Source organism: Sapajus apella, unplaced genomic scaffold, assembly GCF_009761245.1.
Source record: "Sapajus apella isolate SASKATOON/1434 unplaced genomic scaffold, GSC_monkey_1.0 scaffold21, whole genome shotgun sequence".
Taxonomy (NCBI): Eukaryota; Metazoa; Chordata; class Mammalia; order Primates; family Cebidae; genus Sapajus; species Sapajus apella.
In genome coordinates this window covers 2,336,485-2,354,219 of record NW_022436961.1, presented here as the reverse complement: position 1 = coordinate 2,354,219, position 17,735 = coordinate 2,336,485, and the positions used below count along the sequence as shown (strand labels likewise).

The 17,735-nt window shown below is 54.8% G+C and overlaps 1 protein-coding gene across 9 annotated transcripts in view; it reads right to left on the bottom strand.

The window, feature by feature from the left end:
- Window positions 1–17,735, bottom strand: part of ANK1 (ankyrin 1) — a 243,700-nt gene that overhangs the window by 30,709 nt on the left and 195,256 nt on the right. For 7 of the 9 annotated variants that reach the window (XM_032288089.1, XM_032288091.1, XM_032288095.1 and 4 more), the window contains exons 23-38: window positions 17,079–17,102; window positions 16,096–16,192; window positions 14,742–14,820; window positions 13,387–13,484; window positions 13,078–13,302; window positions 11,900–12,054; window positions 11,355–11,566; window positions 10,667–10,871; window positions 9,898–9,994; window positions 9,445–9,673; window positions 8,055–8,180; window positions 7,807–7,926; window positions 6,152–6,230; window positions 5,818–5,892; window positions 3,955–4,086; window positions 1,957–2,103 (exon numbers count right to left, since the gene is read on the bottom strand). In XM_032288089.1, the coding sequence (XP_032143980.1) occupies window positions 1,957–2,103; window positions 3,955–4,086; window positions 5,818–5,892; window positions 6,152–6,230; window positions 7,807–7,926; window positions 8,055–8,180; window positions 9,445–9,673; window positions 9,898–9,994; window positions 10,667–10,871; window positions 11,355–11,566; window positions 11,900–12,054; window positions 13,078–13,302; window positions 13,387–13,484; window positions 14,742–14,820; window positions 16,096–16,192; window positions 17,079–17,102 (2,100 nt within the window). The remainder of the gene's footprint in view (window positions 1–1,956; window positions 2,104–3,954; window positions 4,087–5,817; window positions 5,893–6,151; window positions 6,231–7,806; window positions 7,927–8,054; window positions 8,181–9,444; window positions 9,674–9,897; window positions 9,995–10,666; window positions 10,872–11,354; window positions 11,567–11,899; window positions 12,055–13,077; window positions 13,303–13,386; window positions 13,485–14,741; window positions 14,821–16,095; window positions 16,193–17,078; window positions 17,103–17,735) is intronic. The other 2 variants (XM_032288090.1, XM_032288097.1) reach the window with 1 other exon arrangement.

The window sequence follows — 17,735 nt, the reverse complement described above, 5'->3', positions numbered from 1 at the left end:
GTGGGTGAGGCTTGAAGAATATTTGCCAAATGGGCTGACCCCTGAGACAGAGCCCTTTCAGTAGACACGGAACGCACAGGCCCAGTCCCACACAGGGGTTTAGAACCACTTGGGCAAGAATGCCTTAAGGCCCGGCGGGAGCCAGGGGTCTGCGGCCCTGGGAGACGCTCATGGATGCCCAGGTCTGTAACTGTGAATATTCACACTCATGTGGCCCTGGTGGCTCGTTGTCCTATAGGTGCTTAATCAGGGCACAGGAAATCGAAAGTGTGCCAATCTGACTTGACCAGAAGTGCATGCTGGGTGTCAAAGAAGCCTGGACACATGAGAAGGGGGAAGAGCTTTGTCACCAGCCCCAGCCGGGGGGTCTCCTGAGGGGGAGGCTGGAATCCCCCATGGGGGTGGACCCAGGGAGTGGGCAGGCAACACCGCGTGGCGACACCTGTGCACACGCGCATGCACGCACACACATGGACACACACGCACACACACATGCACACGCACACACACACATGCACACCCAGGACACAGCCACGAGATGCACAGTGGGGGGACAGGGCTGGGGGCCACAACATGCATGTGGACGTGGCCGGCTCTGCACCTGCCGAGGTGGGGACAGTGGAGACAGTGGAGACAGGCAGCGCGACAGCGTGAGCGCACAGAGGTCAAGATGAGGTCAGAGGCAGAAGAGAGGCAACAGGACGTGATCAGCAGATGGGCCCTGCTCCCAGGCCTCGACGTGGCACGCTTTAGGACACACAGGACTCGGGGCAGGGCACAGGGAGGGGCTCGGCGAGCACAGGGGCCTTGGCAGGGGCTATGTGCCCAGGCCCCCCTGGGACTTGCCCTCGACTGCCCCCATTCCCCATTGTGCACCCAGCCACAGGTGTCCATCCCCAGCCCAGGCATGGCTGGGATGACCCTTAAGACTAGGAGCTGGAGGAGCATACGCATCACCATGCCCGCATCCAGGGTGGCGCATCAGCCACCTGAGGATGTCATGTCACAGAAATGGAAATTTTGTTTCAAGGTCTGTAGGGAATTTTAGGGATCCAATCCAACTTGCTGATTTTACAGAAGGGTAGAGGGCTCAGTCACACAGGGAGTTGGCAGCAAGGAAGGGCCTAGATCCCAGAGCTCCTGGCCAGACAGCAGGGCCTCGCTGTTTATGCACCTGCTGGCCAGAGTGGAGGTGGGCGAGGAAGCGGTTGCAGGGGGCCCAACCCAGGAGTGGCAGGGGCTTGGGGGCAGAGGTCCCAGCCTCCTGGGCATCCTCTCCTCGGGCTGGATCTCACAGGGGGATCCCTGCCATGCTGAATCACATCAACAAAGAGTGAGGGAAGGAGATGAGATAATAGAAAAGGGAGACAGGAAAGGGCAGAGAGACCCCGCTCCAGGAAGAGCAAACTGCCCAGTCCCCAGAAGTGGCCGCAACAGGACCTGTAAAACAGTGTCCAGTTAAACTGTGCTAGACACTAGACCTTGGGCCAGGAATCTCTATGCCCTCTGCTTCCCAACCACTGACCATTTTACAGATGGGGACACTGATGCCCCAAAGAGGGTCCACATCTTGCAAAGAGCTGCCACAAAGTCTGCAGCTGTGTAGGGGCAGTGTCTAGCTGGCCACCTCTGATTCAGCTCCTTCCCATACACCAGGCCCTGTGCGGACACAGTTGCTGATGGCAAGGGCCCAGGGGCCGTTCTGCAGGGCGGCAGAGGCAGGCAGCAGGCAATGCTCCCCTCCACAGGAGGGGCCGCCTTTCTCTCCTCCTCACCTCTCTCTCTTCTGCTCTCCCCACCTCCAAGGACGAATTCGTTGCTGACAAACCAGACCTCCTTCCAATGGGAGGGAGAGCGGGCTTTGAGGGAGGAATTGTTGTGGGAAGGGGTCATTGGTGCTGATGCCTGTAGGGCAGGGCCCTGGCTCGGTCCCCACCTGGTCCAGGTGACACTCACCATTCATCTGGGAGGGTGACAGTGAGTAGTCGCGGTCCGCGTATCGCCGGTCCGGTTTCAGGTTGCGGCTCTGTCTGCCGGAGCCCTCCAGCATGTTCACGATCTCCCCACGGTCGATGCTCCGCAGAGCCGAGCACAGATTCTCCACTGTGGGCACAGAAGAGAGATGCGTGTTACTCGATGGTGGCGAGGGAGGATCACACAGGCTCAGAAAATTCGGCCAGGACAAAGATGGAGAAGGGAGATGATTTTTTTTTCAGAAGGTGGAGGCACCCTATTTTCTCATAATCGAAAAATACTTCCTCTTGCCGGGCGCGGTGGCTCACGCCTGTAATCCCAGCACTTTGGGAGGCCGAGGCGGGTGGATCACGAGGTCAAGAGATCGAGACCAACCTGGTCAACATGGCGAAACCCCGTCTCTACTAAAAATACAAAAAATCAGCTGGGCATGGTGGCGTGTGCCTATAATCCCAGCTACTCGGGAGGCTGAGGCAGGAGAATTGCCTGAACCCAGGAGGCAGAGGTTGCGGTAAGCCAAGATTGTGCCATTGCACTCCAGCCTGGGTAACAAGAGTGAAACTCCATCTCAAAAGAAAAGAAAACAACACTCAAAAATACTTCCTCTTGGGAGAATACTTTTTATACTTCTACAGATCTTTTCCAAATGCAACAGTGGACAATTATTTTATTTATTGGTCTCTGTTACAAAAATAAAAATAAAAAATTATATTATTTATTGGTCTCACTCTGTCACCCAGTTTGGAGTGCAGTGGCCCAATCTCAGCTTACTGCAACTTCTGCCTCCTGGGTTCAAGCAATTCTTGTGCCTCAGCCTCCCGAGTAGCTGGGATTACAGGCATGTGCCATCACACCTGGCTAATTTTTGTATTTTTAGTAGAGACAGGGTTTCACCATGTTGGCCAGGCTGGTCTCCAACTCCCAACTTCAAGTGATCCGCCTGCCTTGGCCTCCCAAAGTGCTGGGATTATCGGTGTGAGCCACTGCGTCCCACCACGTGGCCAACTTAAAAGTCTATAAAGGCTGTGTTTTTTTGGGGGGGATAATCTAATCTAAGAGGAGTACTACAAGAAAATACGAATGAGAATGATTAGATTCTGTCCTTTTGAAATTCTTGGTCATGGCCAGATGATTTGAGATGCAAATGTAAACACTGAATTTCCACTCAGTAGTTTTGAGTCTGGGAATCTGGTTGAGGAGGAGCAGAAAAGAGAATGAGGCAAAGCTCCCTCCAGGTCAGACGAAGCTCCAGGGAGAACGAGAGCTGCCTCAGACTGGGGTCCGGCTTGCCCAGACCCCAATGAGTCCTGAGAGGACAATACTCATTTGCTTGGGAAATTCAATAGGAAGACCTCAAAGATGAGTCATACACCCTGCACACATGTTGTCATCTAGGGGTCCTGGTGCAATTTTTATTTTCTTTTTATGTTTTTTTTTTTTTTTTTTTTTTTGATTCAGGGTTTTGCTTGTTGCCTAGGCTGGAGTGCAGCAATGCAATCATAACTCACTGCAGCCTTGACCTCCTAGGCTCAAGTGATCCTCCTGTCTCAGCCTCCAGAATAGCTGGGACTATAGGTATGTGCCACCACACCTGGCTAATTTTTAAAGGGCTATGTTGCCCAGCCTGGTCTCGAACTCCTGGGCTCCAGCAATCCTCCCACCTTGGCCTCCCAAAGTGTGGGGACTACAGGAGTGAGCCACTGTGCCAGGCCTTGCAATTTTAATCTTATTCCAAGGGTGTGAGAAAGGCTGAGGCCGAGCTTCTCTGCCCATGCCTTCTGGCAGGACTGCCTGGAAGACCTCCTGCCGGGAGTGGTTTGTGCGTGCCTGTGACACAGAGACAGACTGACTCCAAAGGCCAGTGTCATGAATGGAATTTGAAGGAAGAAAATTCCATTCATAACACTGGCCTTTGGAGTCCCCACTCGTTTGGTGGGGAGTAGGTCCTAGGACAGGCTTCCTCAGCGGAACAGTACTGACTCTTTGCGTTTTGGCCTTCACGGATGACCCAGAGGTTCAGCAAGGCCACACTCTGCTCCAACAGGGAGTTGGGGTTTTCCACTCGGATCCTGTTGATGTCTTCCACACTGAACTGCAGCTCCCGGGCCAGCTCTGCAAGCAAGGAACCAACAGCAGATGTGAGCCACGAGGGGGCCTCCAGCACACAGACGGGGTGGGCACTGCAGTGTGGGCATCAGGTGGGGAGCACAGGGAGCTGTTGGGCAGCCTCCCTGTGGACTTGGTGTTCTTTCTTTCAAGAAATTCCTCATGAAATGCCAGCACCTATACTTTTGTATCTCCAGAAAAATGGAGAATGGGAGGGGTGCTTGATAAATAGGTACTGAACGAATGAATGAATTAATTAATGAATGAACAAATGTCCTTTCTCCCTCTCATAACTTCCAATATGAGATGACATGATGGCAAGGTTCAGCAACTTCTGCAAGTTCACAGAGCCAGGGAGTCCCTGAGCCAGGGGGGAGCTGCACCTGCCGATTCTCGGCCCAGCACTGCCTGTGCCACACCAGGATGCCACGCCCTGCTGCCGAGAACCAATGAGAACAGAAACGGCCTTCAGAGCTTATGCTTCTTCAGGGAGAGGTGCTATTTACATTTAAAATGAAAATACCAGTTCCCATCTAAATGCAAGGCAATAATGCAGACTGTTAGCCAAAATCCCCCATTACTTTTAATGTTATTTCTTTAGAAGGAAAACAGCATTAGAGTCTAATTTCAAGGAGAAAGAAGACTGGGGAGAAAGTGATGGTGAGAATCAGAACACGCACACAACACATACACCCACACACGTATACACACGCACACCTTCTGAGCATCCAGCAGTCACAGTTTAAAGAATGAGCCCTGTCTGAACTTCTGAGTCTGTCACACTGCCTTTCCACAAGTTATTACCAAGGTTTCTGAGTGTGTCTAAAGTGTTCTGCAGGGGGAGTGAATGAAGGGAGCCCACTCATATAAAAGCTAACAAAAAATAAGGGGGGAAGGGAAGCCATCTCCTCAGCGTCAACAAGAATTGCAAGCTGGGCTCTGGACAGAAATACAGTTATAATTCGGCATCCACCAAACTGCACGTGGGTCCTCTTCTTTGTTGCTCAAAGCCACACAGTGCTGGACACTGACCACTCGCACCTTCATTGTTCCTACAGACAGGGTCTCTGACATTAGGCTTCTGTTTAAGGATCCCTTAAGATGGTTTTCAGACCCCCAATTCCAGCAACCAGTTTGAATACAGGGATCAGCACGAGAATGTAGCTTCTTCCTCTCCCTGTCCATGATTTCACCCTGCGCTCTTCAACCAATCACCTGCCAGGCGGCCCTGTGACCAAGCCTCCTTCCCTGCTGCAAACTCCTGCCACTCACATCGGGCAGTGGACCTGCAGTGGTCACACAGGGAGAATCCAGTCCTAGGGTCTGTGGCTGGGCACAGCACATTCTGAGCCTTGACTTTATTTGCCCACCTGCCTCCCTTGAAATAAGATCTACCCGGATGGCTGGCAGGACTTCTGCAAGCCACAGCCACAGACCATAGGCAAATACCCTGGGACTTGCCCTTTCCTTCCCTCCTTTTCAAGATCTCCTGTAAAGTCAATAGTTGACGCTTTCTTAGAAAGGAAAGTCAGACAGGGATGGAGGCAGGGGGGCTCCCCCTTCCATGGGCACCCAGTGGTGTGACCTGGACAGCAGACCCAGCCCAGACAATCATAAATCAGATAACACACGGGTGATAAAAGGAGGGTTAGAAATGCCTCATTCATTGCTCATTACTGAGGAAGAGGGTAGGTGAGATGGACAAAGTGCTTTTCTGCCCCCCAATTCCCCACTTACCTGCCCAGCTGAGACCGAGGTGCTCCGAAATAATAGCCATCTTCATCTCCGCCTGGTCTGTCCCAGTGAGAAAACCTGAGGAGAAGCATTAGATTTCATTTAGTAGCCAGGGCAGGACACAGTCGACAGGCGTGAGGACACGGCCTGTGATGGACGTGGCTTCCGTGTACACTGGGGTGATTGTCTGGACTCTCTGCAAGGTCACGGGAAGACCCAAGTCAGCTCTGCAGTTGCTTTCAGAATGGGCCGAGTCCTTGCCAGGCTGCAGAGAGATGAGCTCATACCCACCCTTCTTGGGAAGGAGCAAGCACGCACCATGACCCAGAGGCTGTACCTGGTGTGGACTCGCTGAGAATGCTGTATCGCAGGGCCAGGGGGGTCAGGGTTCTTCTCCTATCTTCAGCTCCACTCCCCTGCAGAAGAAGGGGTGCTTTGGGTTTTGGACTCTCCCCACCTTCCTAGAGAAGGTGATCTGAGCTCCTAGGCTGCAGGGGTAGGGAAGGATGACCCCAGTCCTGGTAAACAGTCAGTCCGTTTCTTCAGGAACTTAGCACAGAGTAACAGGATGGGAGCAGCAGGAGTGAAGGGAAGCTGACCAGGCGCACATGCGCTATTAATCACAGTCTTAACAACGGCAAACCCACATCACCCCATCGCCTGTGGGTCCTTATTTAATGTTCATGGCAACCTAGGAGGTGGGTGCTGTATTACTCCCATTTCATCAATAAGGAAACTGAGGCACAGAGAGACTGTTTCTTGCCCAAGATCACCCAGTTAATATGCAGTGGAGCTGGGTTTGAACTTAAAATATTGCTTTTGTTTTTGGATTTCTTTCTGCTTGAAAGGCCCATTTCCATACTGCCCTAAGGCCTTAGCATCACAGCCCTGTGGAAAAGCATCCAGACGCTGCCCAAGGCTGCAGGAAAATACTCTTTTTTTTTTTTTCAAGAGCCAGGGTCTTGCTCTGTCTCTGAGGTTGGAGTGCAGTGCAGTGGCACGATCATGGCTCACTGCAGCCTCCAACTCCTGGCCTCAAGTGATCCTTCTGCCTCAGCCTCCCAAGTAGCTAGGACTATAGGCCCATGCCGCCATGCCTGGCTAATTTTTTATTTTTATTTTTTCATACAGACAGGGTCTCACTATGTTGCCCAGACTGGTCTTGAACTCCTGGGCTCAAGCAATCCTCTTGCCCCAGCCTCCCAAAGCACTGGGATTATAGGCATGAGCCTCTGAGCCCAGCCTGGAAACCCTCTTATGAAAGAGAAGTTGCTTCACCCTCGTCTCATCGCCAAGAAGAGAGATCGAGCCATGGGCTTATGAATGTAACCTTGCTTCTTTCCTAGTTTAGCATGGAAGGCTAATGATTAAAACAACAACAACAGCAAACACCACCAACAAAACCATGGAGACGGTCTGGAGACTATGATCCCTCCAAAGTCCCTAGAAGAGGTGGTGACTGGGATACTCTCACAAGTATCGACAAATTAACATACGTGGCCAAGACTCCTTTGCTGAGCTCAAAACCCTGGGTGTTTGCGGTGGCTGAGGACACCAGGCTTCCCTTCTGTGAGGGCCTAGCACCCTGGGAAGATAAGCAGGCAGATGAAAAAGCGGCCTAAGAGAAGCCGAGCAGGGGCTGGGAGACCTTAGCAGCTCTCCTTGGTACAAACCTCGGAGGCCTCGGGCCAGGGACACCGAGGCAGATGTGCCCTTCGGGTCCCTTCTCACCTTCACAACTAGGGAGCCCAGGGTCCACAGCGTGAATGTGCCCGTCACCATCTGCACTGTGCATTGCAGAGAGGGCCAGGGCAGGGTCCACTGCCAGCCAGGCCACAGAATGAGCGTGCTCAGTACCTCTGCGTGCTCCAGGGGACTAAAGGCAGTTCCACCAGGAAGAAGCCCCTTGGAAATACTGCACCTGGGGACTGTCTGGGGACCTCCTACGGGGAACGCGTCTCTGGCCAGGCTCCTTGGCAGGTGCCAGCTCACCTTGGTGCAGGGGGGCATGGTGATGTTGAGGTGGCAGAGAATGTGCTGGGCGTCCTCGTACTTCATCGCCTTGCGCAGAAACGACAGGGACCCTCCTGGCTCTCGACTGCTGTCCCTCACCTAAACTCAATCACACAAAGGGAAGATTCAGGGGCCCTTTTATAGGCCACTGGGCTCTCTGGTTTAGGGAATTCTGCCTCCCCAGCTTTCTAGACCCAGAGGAGAGGCCAGCCAGAGAGTGCCGGCACCTTTACAGGTATGGCCAGACGGTTCTCCCGAAATGACTGGAAGTGGAAACTCCGCTGCTGGGCAGCTTTCTTCACGGGCACCAGGTTCCCAGAGAGCTCTGCAAACAGGGACATTCCCTCCAATACCTGCGGGAGAGGAAAAGCAGATACAGCTTGTAGGGAAGGGCCCAGATGTCCCACCTTCAACCTTTAACCCTTCCCTCTCCGAGACACACCCTGCCACAGCCAAGAGGCATGGCGGGGTGTGCTGAGAAATCCACTGTTTGTTTTGGGAACGGCTTTATTTCCAAAATTGTGATGAATGAGGCATGCTTCCTGACTTCAAAGGATTTTGTAGTATGTAGGGATCTTCAAATACCCCTGAGATGTTGATGAGAATTGCTATCAAGCACTCTGAAATTTCACTTGAATGTCATAACATAGCTCTGGAAAAAAACAAAACAAAACCCGGTTCTGGGCTGGGAACAGTGGATAACACCTGTAATCCCTCCACTTTAGGGGGTCAAAGTGGGAGGACTGCTTGAGGCCAGGAGTTTGAGACCAGCCTAGGCAACATAGGGAGACACCCTCAACTTTACAAAAAAATTAGCCAGGTGTGGTGGCATGTGCCTGTAGTCCCAGCTACATGGGAGTCCGGAGGATCACTGGAGGCCAGGAGGTGGAGGCTGCAGTGAGCTATCATGGCACCACTGCACTCCAGCCTGGGCAACAGAGCGAGATCCTGTTTCTAACACCAAAACCCAGGTTCTGTTTTTATGTCTATCCAAAGATGCTTTGTCATGAGAAGAGCTGGAAAGCACTTGCTCTATTTTAACCTCACCTACAATAATGATCCCTATTGTATAGATAAAGCTTTCAACTGAGGAGTTATCATTAACCCATTTGACAGTCGAGAAAAACTGAGGTTCATTGCAACCTCTTCCTCCCAGGTTCAAGTGATTCTTCTGCCTCAGCCACGAGTAGCTGAGATTACAGGCGTGAGCCACTACACCCAGCTCATTTTCAGTACAGACACGGTTTCACCAGGTTGGCCAGGCTGGTCTTGAACTCCTGACCTCAGGTGATCCGCCTGCCTCGGCCTCCTAAAGTACTGGGATGACAGGCGTGAGCCACGGCGCCTGGCCTGGCCAGCACTTTTAACAGTCGCTGGTGCACAAGACCTTCTGCAAATGCCCAGCTCTTTTCACAGATCACTAGACCAAAAGCCTGCAGCCTCCTCTGAGATACGCATGGTGGCATCACTCACTTTTCCTGAAGCTTCTCTAAGATGCATCTCAAGAGGGGTCTCAAAGAGAGACAGCTGTGGAGCCCCTCATCTACAAAGGGAGGACTGCCTGCCTGCACCAGGCACTGGTTTGTCCCGGAGGTGGTGCAGGGCCCAGGCCTGTACCTCTATGTCCCTGCTCCGGGCCACCTCCACAAAGTTCTCATGCTGCTCCAGGGTCTTGTCCACCTTGTCATCTGTCATGCAGTAGCAGCGCAGGCGCCCCTCTCGGGGGTCATTCATTTTGGCAAAGATGACAAATTTGGCCATGTAGGGCACTGCGGTGAGCTCTTTGTACAGCAGGGTGGCGAAGTTCACAGCCTCAGCGGTCCGAGGACAGTCCGACAGCCAAAACCTGAAAAGCAGGGTGAGTTAGACCGTGTTCCCAAGTGCCCAACAGAAAGCATCCTTTCCATCCAGACGGGAGCAGCCAGTAAGCCACGCCATGGTTATAGTGCCACAGGGCCACAGAGTCTTCCACGTGTAGGGGACAGTGACGGAGCCCTGGCCTCAGGCCTAGATGGCAGCATGGAGCCTGAGGATGGCCCACACATGCTGGCTGGGCTGGCCTTGTCTCACCTGGCAGAGACGTTGGTGGTGAAGTTGGCGCACTCATTGGCATACACAAGCTTGGTGGTTCCTGTTATGTCTTCCCACTGGGCCTGGTCTGTTCCACCTGTAACACCGGCAGAAACGGGGCTGGGGACAGTCTCCAGGACGTAAGCACAGAGCTTACTAAAATGCTAAGGCCCTGGTGTGCAAGGGTAAGACTGGGTGAGGCTCACCTGGTCTGCAGTCCTGGCACACTATCCTCACCCTCTGCTCCTCCTCCTACCCTCCTAGTGACCTGCATGCCCTCCTCCTAGGGCTTGGAAGCTTCTTTCCCAGGGGCATGGACTTTTTTTTTTTGAGATGGAGTTGTTGCCCAGACTATAGTGCAATGGCGTGATCTCAACTCACTGCAACCTCTACCTCTCAGGTTCAAGTGATTCTCCTCCCTCAGCCTCCGGAGCAGCTGGGATTACAGGGATGCACCACCACACCCAGCTAATTTTTGTACTTTTAATAGAGACTGGCTTTCTCCATGTTGGTCAGGCTGGTCTTGAACTTCTGACCTCAGGTGATCCACCCACCTCGGCCTCCCAGTGCTGGGATTACAGGAGTGGGCCATCAGGTGGGGGATGGACTTTTATGCAGATGCTTCATCCTTCCTTCTCTTGGAAAAACACCTCATTCTCCGGGAAGCCAATAAAGCCCAAGGGCACTGCAGGCTTCGCCTTCTTCCCCCACCCCCACTCCGTCACTCCCCTACTGTGTTCTGGAAGTCTGAGGCAGGGGCCCCTCTCACCAATGACGCTGCAGAGCAGGCGCAGGCTGGTGGTGTCTCCCTCCCCGCTGTCCCTCGGGTTGTCAGTCCAGGAAGGAGGAAGCGGGATCCGAAGCCCGATGGGGCGGTGGAACTTCCGGCGCCGGGGCTCCACAGTGACAATGGGGCTGAATGTGGCCTGGTTGCCCAGGAGCTTGGTGACAAGCTCATCTGGGACAGGCTGGGCCTGTGAGATGACAGAGGCAGGACACTCAGGCAGGAGAGGGGCTTGTCAGATGGGAGGCAGCCCCACGCCTGGCGAGATTGGCCCTCGGTGCACGGGGTCACCCCAGCTGTTGGACCACAGGACCGACACCGTGTAGCCTGCCTTCCTGAGCCCTTTCTCCCCCACTGCTCTGCCTCTCACTCCCAGGGCTGGTGCATCTTTGCTTGCATCAAGGTCAGCTCCCGGGGGTCATGTGGTTCCCGCATGCTGCACAGACTGGGTCATGTGGCTTGATGGGTTCCTTGAGGGGCTCTGCCACTCATCAGGGAGCTTCCGCCTCAGCCTCCCCACTCAACTCTCCTGTGAGCTTTAAGGTCAACTCTCTACTGTGGCATTTCACAGCACCGCACAAAAGCATGGGGCTGTCCCAGGGAAAGAGGGTGGCCTTCCCGGGGCCCGGAGTCAGTCCACCCCAGGACCTGGTGGGAAGGAGGGCTGCGTCACCTGCAGAGCCAGCTTCACTCTCTTGGTGACGGCGTTCTCCGGGAACGTCGCCTGCACCAGGGGCACCAGCTTGCTCTTCAGGGCGCCGCCTTCGGGGCCGATGGTATCGTAGTCCTGGCAGAGCCGCGACATGATCACGAAGTACAGCGGGAAGTCGGTGGTGATGATTCTGCATACCCTCTTCTTCTCCAGCTCCTCCAAGCTTCCCAGCTCTGGACCCACACGCACAGGCCAGCACCCCGGTCACATTGGGCACAAGTTCAGACCTCACAGGGGCCCCAGAACCTCCTTGTCCCCAAGACCCAGTGCCCATACCCTCCCCAAGTGCCTGGCGGCACAGTGGCCCAGCAGAGCAGATGCAGCTGCAGGCGGTGGCTGATCGTCCCCTCACGTGTCCTGGGGACACAAGACTTGACCACACTGGGCCATTGCCAGCCTCTCAGGGCTTCCCAAACTCCAGGTGGCTCTGAAAGCCCATCTTGAAGGTGCAGCTCAAACCCCTCTTCCGGAAGGCGGAAACCCAGCCCTGGAGTCCCTGCCCCTACCTTCATCCATCCCATTGAGGATCTGATCCAGGTAGCTCTCTCCATAGCGGCTCCTGTGCTCCTTCCACACAGAGCCGTTTTCGCTCCTCAGAACCACGAGCTCACGGTCTCCACGGCCATGGGAGGCAAAGTGCGGGATCTCCACGATCACAGGGCTGAGGCGAGGACACAGTGGCAGTGGGGAGGAGCTCACGTGGGGCAGGCGGGCCACAGGGAGGGATGGGGCTGCCGGCTCCCACCCAGAGGGAGAAGGTGCTTCCGCAGCCACGTGGAGGCCCCACCTGCAGGCGGTCTCTAAGCGGACCAGACGTGGTAGGGGGGCGGCAGGGCTTCCCATGGCCCTGCTTGCTCCCACCAAGCCTACCGTGACAGTGAGGACAGGGCTGTCTCATTTCACGGGGGCTCTGCTCCCATGACCTAAGGATCCTGTCCTTGGACCTGATTCCAAAAACCCGCCTGACATCCCTAGATAGGTGACCTCATCTATGGACTGGCCATAATGTCCCCCCACATTTCCTTTGGAGGGACACTTTGAGAACTAAGAAAAGTCAATGAGAAAACTTGCTACTTTGTAAATGGTGGTGACCGCTCTGAGGGGGCCAAGAGGGTGGACAGAGGTAGAAGGCAGGGCCTCCGGGTCAGGTCTGTCCCTACATCACACTCATGGTGCCTGGGGGGTAGCAAAGCCCCAGGGGAGCCCAGGCTGCTTCAGGGGAGTGGGGCACAGGCCTCTGGAGCTGGGTACTCTGCTCGTGCTCAGGGGAAATGGCCGGGGAGGCCGCCTTCCCAGGACTCTCAGTGCATGAATGGTCAGCCCCTCAGGGCCTCAGAGTGGCCTTGTCTCTGGTGTCATGCAAGATTTAACAGTTGCTTTTGAGTTTTGCTTTTTTTTTTTTTTTTTTTTTTTCACAATAATGGGGTCTCGCTATGTTTCCCAGGCTGGTCTCGAACTCCTGGCCTCAAGGGATACTCCCACCTCAGCCTCCAAAGCACTGAGATTACAGGCATGAGCCACCATGCCCGACCTAAGATCTGAGAGTTGTAAGCCCTCGCAGGGCTATGGATGCCAGGAAAGGGGGAGGGACACCCAGTTCTGTTTCCCCGTCAGGACAGTGGAGGTGGCGTGGCCTCCATGGCACAGGGAGAGGTGAGGACGCGGGTTGCCTGTGCACGCTCACCTCAGGAACTGTGCCCCCGTGGGCCCCAGTGCGATGATCCTGCTGGCCAGGCCCTCCTCCTCAGCCAGTGGCGGCGGCGTGCTGAGCTTTTGGGGCTTGACCAGGCGGCAGGTGATGCGGGTGGGCGCTGCGCACGTCCGCGGGGGGATCACCACTCGCAGGCCGTTGTGGCGACTTCCTCTCATGGAGCCACCCCGGGCATCAACCATGAAGCTCACCAGAAACCTAGGAGCGGGGTGGGGAGGCACGTTGGGCTTCTGCATCCCCTCTTGGAGATGGGAGTCCCTGAGCCCTGCGCCCGCCACTCACCCTGTGTGCACTGGGCTGGCCACTGGGCTGATGTTGTCTGAGGTCTCAGTGGCTGGGCTGCTGGGGATGAGGGAGTCCTCATCATACTCTTTAGATGCCTGAGGAGAGAGAAGTGGTCCTGCTGTCCCACTTCCGCCAGGGCCGGCTGGATGCCGTGCCAGGGTGTGGAGGCTTGGAAGAGCCTTGCCGCCAGAAACAAGGTGCCCCATAGAGAAAGCACTCCCATGGCACCGCCCTGTCAGACAAGCCTGTCCTGGAGTCTAAAAGGAAACACGAGCTTCCTCCCCTCTCCATGCCTCTCCACGGCTCAAGACCCTGGGACAGAGCCTTGGAACGGATGGAGCCGGTCCTCGCTGTTGAGTCCAGCTCCCGGCCCCAGGCCCTCCACACTTGCTGCAGACCCGAGTTCCCTTCTCTCCAGCTCTGCCCCACGGGAGCCCTGCCCTCGGCCAGCCGGCTTCCTCTCGGGTGGGTGCTGCATCCCAGCACCGTGACCCCCACCACTTAGCTGTGGGCGGGCTGCCTGCCCTGTGGACATCTGGAGTCCATGAGGTGAACACAACAGACCCCTGCCATTGTGGGGCTTCCTGCTCCTCACCTGTGAAATGGGGACTTGCCTTAGGGTAACATTGCAACTACAGGGACACCAGGTGGCCCTGTCACAACCAGCAGGGCCTGAACCCAGCCTCCGTGCTCTCTAGATCTTCACATTTGCTTTTCCCCCGGTCCAGAACGTCCTTGTCCCTCACCCTTGTTGATCTAATCCTCTCCACTCCCCGCATCTCACTCCTCCAAGAATCCTCCCAGCCTTGGGGCTGGCTCGGTCCTCCCTGCTCTGCACTCTATGAGCACTCACACCACACAGTGGAGCACTCCCCCGCTCTCCCTCCCGGTTTGGTGCTAACTGGGTTCATGTGTCCAAGTCCGCTCTTCCCGGTTGGACCCTGGCTCCCAGGAGGCAGGCACCCAGTCCTCCTGCCTGAGCCTGTCCAGGGCGCACAGCAGGAATCCGGTAAACATCTGCTGGCTGGAGCTCCTACCCTAAGCCAGAGCTGAAGACAGAAGGCTGGTCAAGGACCAGCTGGTTTCTCACTGGTGCTGTCCTGGGCTGCATCCAGGGACTGCGCCACCGCAGGAAAGGGCCGCATCTGACCACCTCTCCCAGATGCCGCCCACCCAACACGGCCAATGTTGCACCACTGTGGGGCGTCCAAGTGTGGAACGCTGGTTAGACAGCAAGTGGCATGTGAGCTCTTATTTCCTGTTGTGCTACGTACAGGCCATCCCTCAGCAATCACTGTCCTGGGGCACTCATGCTCTCCACGCGGGAAAACCACAGAGATGGAACTTCTCACCTGCTCTGGCTCTTCTGACCTGATCACCACCGTCTCGGGCGTGACACACGGAATCCTGGGGATGGCGGGAGATTCTACCCTGCGATCCGAGAACACCAGAACATCACAGGGCTGATCCACAGTGCACACAGCTTCCTCTTCCTCTTGTTTCCAAGTCTCTCCCTCCCGCTTTCCACTTGGGAGCCCAACTGCCCTTCACAACCTGGTGGAAGGACCGCCTCCTCCTCCATGAAGTCCTCCCCAGCGACTCCAACCTACACTCGTCACCCCTTTCTGCACCTGCAGAGCCTGTTGACAGAGGCCCCACTCTGGCTAACAATGTATCTTTCTGCATTGCTACGACCACTCGGTGGGCATTTGGATCCCACCAAATGAATCCGTAAGTTGCTTATGGTCAGGGTCAAAGCTCTGTATTTCTTTCTAACAGATGTCCAGCAAATTGAAATGGACTAAGTGTCCCCGTGGTTTCACTCCCCGCTTGTTCCACTTCCCTGTTTCCTATAAGCCACGGGATGCTTCCGTCTTTTCAGAAAACACCTAAGGCTCTGCGTTCCTACAAAGTGGTCAATATTAGATAGCTTTGCAAAATGTCCCTGCGTACAATGTACACACAGTGAGACAACCCACAGCAGTCACGGCGGGCAATGAGAAGCGTGGTCCAGGCAGACCCGGATCTCCCCGGGCTGGTACCCACCCATCCCTCAGGGGCAGAGGAATCAGGTCAGAGTTTGAGCTTAGCCTGGCAATAGTTTCTAATGTGAATCTTCAAATTTTTTTTCTTTGAGACGGAACTTTGCTCTTGTTGCCCAGGCTGGAGTGCAGTAGTGTGACTCGGATCACTGCAACCTCTGCCTCCCAGGTTCAAGCGAGTCTCCTGCCTCAGCCTCCTGAGTAGCCGGGACTATAGATGCATGCCAACCTGGAGGCTGTTATTTTGTATTTTTGGTAGAGACGGGGTTTCGCTATGTTGGCCAGGCTGGTCATGCACTCCCAACACCCGCCTCAATCTCCCGAAGTGTGGGATTACAGGTGTGAGCCACTGCACCCAGCCATCTTTCTTAACTTTTGGATGAGAAGTTGAGTGTGCATAAGAGGGAGAGGGGGTGTGGATATAAGGCTGTGAATGAGGGGAGCCTGGGAGAGGAGCAGAGAGGCAACTAGGCAGCGTGGTGTGGGGAGGCCTCTGCGCTCAGGTGCGGAGCTGGCGCATCCTAAGGTGCAAACCATCTCTCTCCACAGGCAGCACACCCAGCACCTGGCCTGCTGTGCCCTTCCTCCCTCTAGAATCCCTGCTCTGAGCCACAGTGCTGCACCTCAGCATCCCCCCGGGGACCCTCCTGGGAGCGCTGCTCACACTTGGTCTAGCTTCGGCACAAAATCCAGCAGCTCCTTCTCTTCATCGACATCCCTGGAATCCTGCCTCTCAGCCTTGGAGCCGATGAGTTCCTCCCCTGAAACAGCAAGAGTGAGCGACAGGGTGGAGGGAGAAGAGTCCCTCTTTCTTTTTAAAAAGTGCTGTTTCCGCTCTGCCTCTCGCCTCTCGGGGGCTTGCTCCTGAGGTGTGGGGAAGGCCTCGATGCTGCAAGGAGACTGGGACCTATGTCTTTGCCCAGTCCTGGTCCTCCAGCGCTGGGATAGAGAGCAGGGCAGCCAGCTCCTGACATCTTAGATGCCCGAGGCTTTGCGGGAGGCCAAAGACACAGCCAGAAGGAACTTTCTTCACTTAGTTCCAATTCAAAACAGCCCTTTTAGGTGTGCCATGGCACCAAAGAAGGAACCGCTGCTGCTCTTTTCCACTCCACACCGACAGGAGAATAAACTACAGTGGAACTGGACCCATTCCTTTCAAAGGGCTGGAGAAATTTTTGTAACCATGGCAGCCAGAACTTCCTTACTTCCAAAGCCCAACACAAAGAGGTTCAAACTATGGGTGAATCAGCTGCCTGCACCCCTGACTGCCTCTTTGTTTCTCTCCCCTAGCTTGATCTGGAGCTGGAGCCCCAGGCCTCGACCTTGAGGGGTCATGCATTGCCACCCAGCAGTGAGCACCCTGGCTTGCGATCTGGAGCTGACAGGATGGAAGGACAACAGCTCATGCAGTTATGATCACAAACACGGTGGTATGGGCACAGACACAGAGATGGACAGGCGGGAGCTGCCCGCTGGCGCACAGGTCTCATGGGTGTGAATTCCCTGGTTTAGTCGAGCTCCTGGCTCCAGATTATTAGCTGTCAGAGGAAGATGGAAAGCAGGCATGGATTAGTGAGTGTTTGGGTTGCTTAGGGTGAAATGCACTCTGGTGAGAAAAGACCACAGGAAACAGAAAGCGTTTCATACCCATTATAGTTATATGAGCAGTTCCTGGAAAGCAAAGGAAAGCCGAGTTGAAAGAAAGACCACATTGAAGGCAGTTACAGTGCGAGGCATGTATATTATCCAAAGGAACACCAGAGAGCTCTGCTCCTCTAGTTGACAAAGTTATACAACCACGGAATTATCCGGATGGAAGGGAGCACCAAGCTGATCCAGCCCACCCTACCGTTCAACATCCCCATCTAATCAGTGAGGAAATAAGTTTTGTTGGGAGTAGGAAAAGGCTAGAAGCATTCTGTAGTTCATAGAAGCTGAAACTATAGTGATTTCTTTCTTTTTCTTTTACAGACAGGGTCTTGCTCTGTCACCCAGGCTGGAGCACAGTAGGGTGATTACAGCGCATGGCAGCCTCGAGCTCCTGGACTCAAGCAATCCTCCCATCTCAGCCTCCTGAGTAACTGGGACTGCAGATGTGCACCACCACATCCCACTAATTTTTAGTTCTAATTTTTTTGTAGAGACAGGGGTCTCCCTATGTTGCCCAGGCTGGCCTTGAACTCCTAGCCTCAAGCAATCATCCAACCTTGGCTGCCCAGAGTTCTGGGATTACAGGCATGAACCCAGGCACCCAGCCAGATTATAGTAATTTCATAATCACAGAAATAACCCAAAACCTACTGA